The sequence below is a fragment of the Dicentrarchus labrax genome, unplaced genomic scaffold (assembly GCF_905237075.1).
Source record: "Dicentrarchus labrax unplaced genomic scaffold, dlabrax2021, whole genome shotgun sequence".
In the NCBI taxonomy this organism is placed as follows: Eukaryota; Metazoa; Chordata; class Actinopteri; family Moronidae; genus Dicentrarchus; species Dicentrarchus labrax.
Window position 1 is genome coordinate 6,446,230 of NW_026136719.1, and position 3,180 is coordinate 6,449,409.

Here is a 3,180-nt window from a genome sequence, read left to right on the forward strand (position 1 = left end):
GTGGGTTTCTCTACAACAAAATAAAAACAAATTATTTAGAATTAACAGCTGGCGGTACATGAATCCATATTTGTTTTTTGATCCAAAATATGAAATGTTTGCTCTGATATGTCTGCAGCATTTTCCTTTGGCATATTTCATCTACAAGAAAAAGCTTCTATACAGCATACTGCACATTTTATCAATACACAGAAACAACATCAATTAACTCCCAAGAAGTGATACTGAGCAGGAGAATATACCTCAAACTGACACTGTTTGGAGAAAAACATCCAGCCTCCTCTTCCTCCTGCAGCTTTGAGTGTTGCCATCATGGCCATGCAGCAATTAATCCAAAATGAGTAACAGCTGAGTTGATCTGCCTCTTACCTCTTAGAGTTTTCAAATTGTAGGTCTGTGCTTCCTGTTCCAACAGGTTAGTCACACATTGATTCACCGTTGGTGCTACTGAAAAGAGCTTAACAATGAGCCGTACAGATTGTTTCAGGTAAATCGTCCTGTTCCATGCCTCTTTTGATTGTAGCTATTTGAATATTTCATCTTCATCAAAATGTGCCTCAGAAGCTTAAGCTCTCAACCTGTGTTGCCCTTCTCTCTGCAGGCTGTTTGTGCTTTGTCTTTGGCTGCTGGTCGGTGATGTAAATTGTGAGAATGCCCAGAAAGGTATTGAATGATCTGTCGCTTTGCAATTTTAACAGCCAGTAACATTTTAATATGCTTTTAACATAACTGAATATTAGTTGGCTGTTGTATAGAAACATCTGTACAGTATCTGCCAATGTGTTCTCTTTAAATAGGTTATGTCCGACGTGTCGAGGCAGGACCGGCCCCAATGGGTGTCCAAAATGACAACCAAGACTACAAGAGCAGTGAAGCACCTTTTTATAGAATCTCTGCGGATGGCCGTTATCCTTATCCTGTTATTCCTGAACCACAAAATAGCCAAGCTGTTCCAAAAAGCCAATTCAACGATTTTAAATCTGGCTCCAGCTCCACCTCAGTTGCACAAGGACAAAGTACTGTGGCATACAACCACTCTGGAAACAAAGCATTCACTTTTTCTGATGGCTTCATCAAGCTCACTCTGATTCTGTATTCTCCACAGGTGCAGTTCAGGTTCCATCCCATATCTATCGAGCCAGAACTCAACCTGTTCAGGCACACCGAGCTCCTGTAGGCGTTGGACCCAACAACAGAAAGGCCCTCTTCTATCCACACAGCAGTACAGCGAGTCCAAATATTCAAGCTATCAAATCTAGTCTGAAGTCTCAGAAGATATACGTAAACCCCTCTGGACCCAACATACGTGCCCTACACCCACAGGAGTCACCCCTCACACCCAGGTCTGAGGTGGGTGGATATCGCCCTGCTTATGTTTTCCCCAACGGCTTTAATCGTGACAGAACAGACTTGTTGCAGAAAGTTTTAAAACCCATAGACAAGAAGATGGAGTCCATTGTGAAGGGACATTCTCCTGGTGGCAATTCAGCCGGAAAGGTTGACACACGGATGTCTTATCCAATATGGAGTCCCAGGGTGTATAGCAGTGACGGGATGTCTCAAGCAAGAGGATACGCCCACGTCCGCCATCTCAAGCCTGGTTGTGACAAAACACGGCCCCAAGCTAGTTCTGCTGCAAGTATGAAGTTCTGGGGAACAGATTTTACATCTGCGAAACAGAATCAAGGAAGTTCTAGCCGTCATTCAACAGGAAGCTTTGGTCATGGCGTCCTAGCATTGAATGAAAGGCGGCTAAATCTTAATCACAATTCCAGAGGAAGAGAGCCCGGAAGCTGGCATTCTTCGCCATCAGATAGAGCACAAATTCCTGTTCAAGGCAAATTCAAACCTTTCCAAAGACTTCCTATGAATGATCTCCCTGCTCAGACCAATTCATCAGACAGTGAAACAGCTCCCACTCAGACAACCCTCCCCCCTAGTTTGAACTGCACAGGTATTACTACTTCAGTTAATGGAACGTTTAGCACCAAGACTGCTTTACCCACGCAGACCGAGGGCCAAGATCCAGAGCTTGTACCTCAAGCGTCAAACCCCGAGGACCAGACTGAAAGTTCAGCAGAAGTTGGAACTTCCTTAAAACAAAACAACACCACAGTTTCCCCTCCAAAGCTACAACCAGCAGAAAAAGAGACAAGCTGAGAAGGTTGTCTCATATCCTCCAGAAACAAATCTGTCTAAAGTTTAACTCGACCTCTGAGATGCTGCTTGGGTAAATGTGAATATCGGTGGCAAGTTGGCAACATCAGCAAGAGATCACAAAGGTGGCAGATTATGAACCACTTATCTGTATTTGCAGCTGCATCCGTGAAATGCAAGAATGTAAAATACCAAAGTTATCAAGGTTAAAGTGGTGAAATAACTGTTGCATTATGGATGATGGGTGATATTTTTAACCTACTCTGAGCTCTGCTGCCTGTTCAGAAAGGGTTTGACTTTGAATAAATGTTTTTCTCTTCAAAGACTGGCTTTGCTTTAGTAAATCCCAAATCAGTCTGATCTAGTGTGGAGTATATTTTTAAATTTACCATTGTAATTTACGTTCACCTTTTTGAAATTATTAGGTAAAACATACACTGTAAATAGCCTACACATTAATGGTATTGTTCATATTCTGATGTGATACAGCGACTATAGCAGCTAATGACATTCTCCCTAATTTTGTCTTTACTATGGTGTTAGTCAGTGGTGGAAGAAGTATCCAGATTATTATTGTAAAAGTAGCAAAACTATACAGTGAATATACTCCACTACAAGTAAAATACATGCATTTAAAATCTTAAAAATTAAAAGTAGCCCACCTTACTATGCAGAAAACAGTCTCTCACAGTGTTTTGAGCTCACTTTCCAGCTAATTAAAGACATTTAAAAATATATTTTATTTAGATTTAAGATGTAGGATAACTTTCTCAACACATAAAGGAACAAGTTATGGCTATGATAAACATAATTGTACTTTAATCTGAAAAGTAACTAGTAACTAAAGCTGTCAGACAAATGTGAAGCCTCTGGGATGTAGTTGAGTTTTAGTATAAAGTTGCATAAAATAATATAGCTTGAGAAACTGGTGTTTAACGGTCAGACCACCATTAGCTCTAACATTGTTTTTAACCATTATCATCTTATTTATCGTGTCTGTCCAGTCGACATGGAGTAATATCA

General features: G+C 40.8%; 1 protein-coding gene across 1 annotated transcript; it reads left to right on the forward strand.

Annotated features, from left to right (window-relative positions):
* The first annotated feature begins 288 nt into the window (after positions 1–288).
* On the forward strand, positions 289–2,573 carry LOC127351690 (uncharacterized). The gene is made up of 4 exons (XM_051379492.1): positions 289–487; positions 602–663; positions 798–1,016; positions 1,106–2,573. The coding sequence occupies exons 1-4, from the start codon at positions 465–467 to the stop codon at positions 2,158–2,160; spliced, it is 1,359 nt and encodes a 452-aa protein (XP_051235452.1). The 5' UTR covers positions 289–464; the 3' UTR covers positions 2,161–2,573.
* Positions 2,574–3,180: the final 607 nt, after the last annotated feature.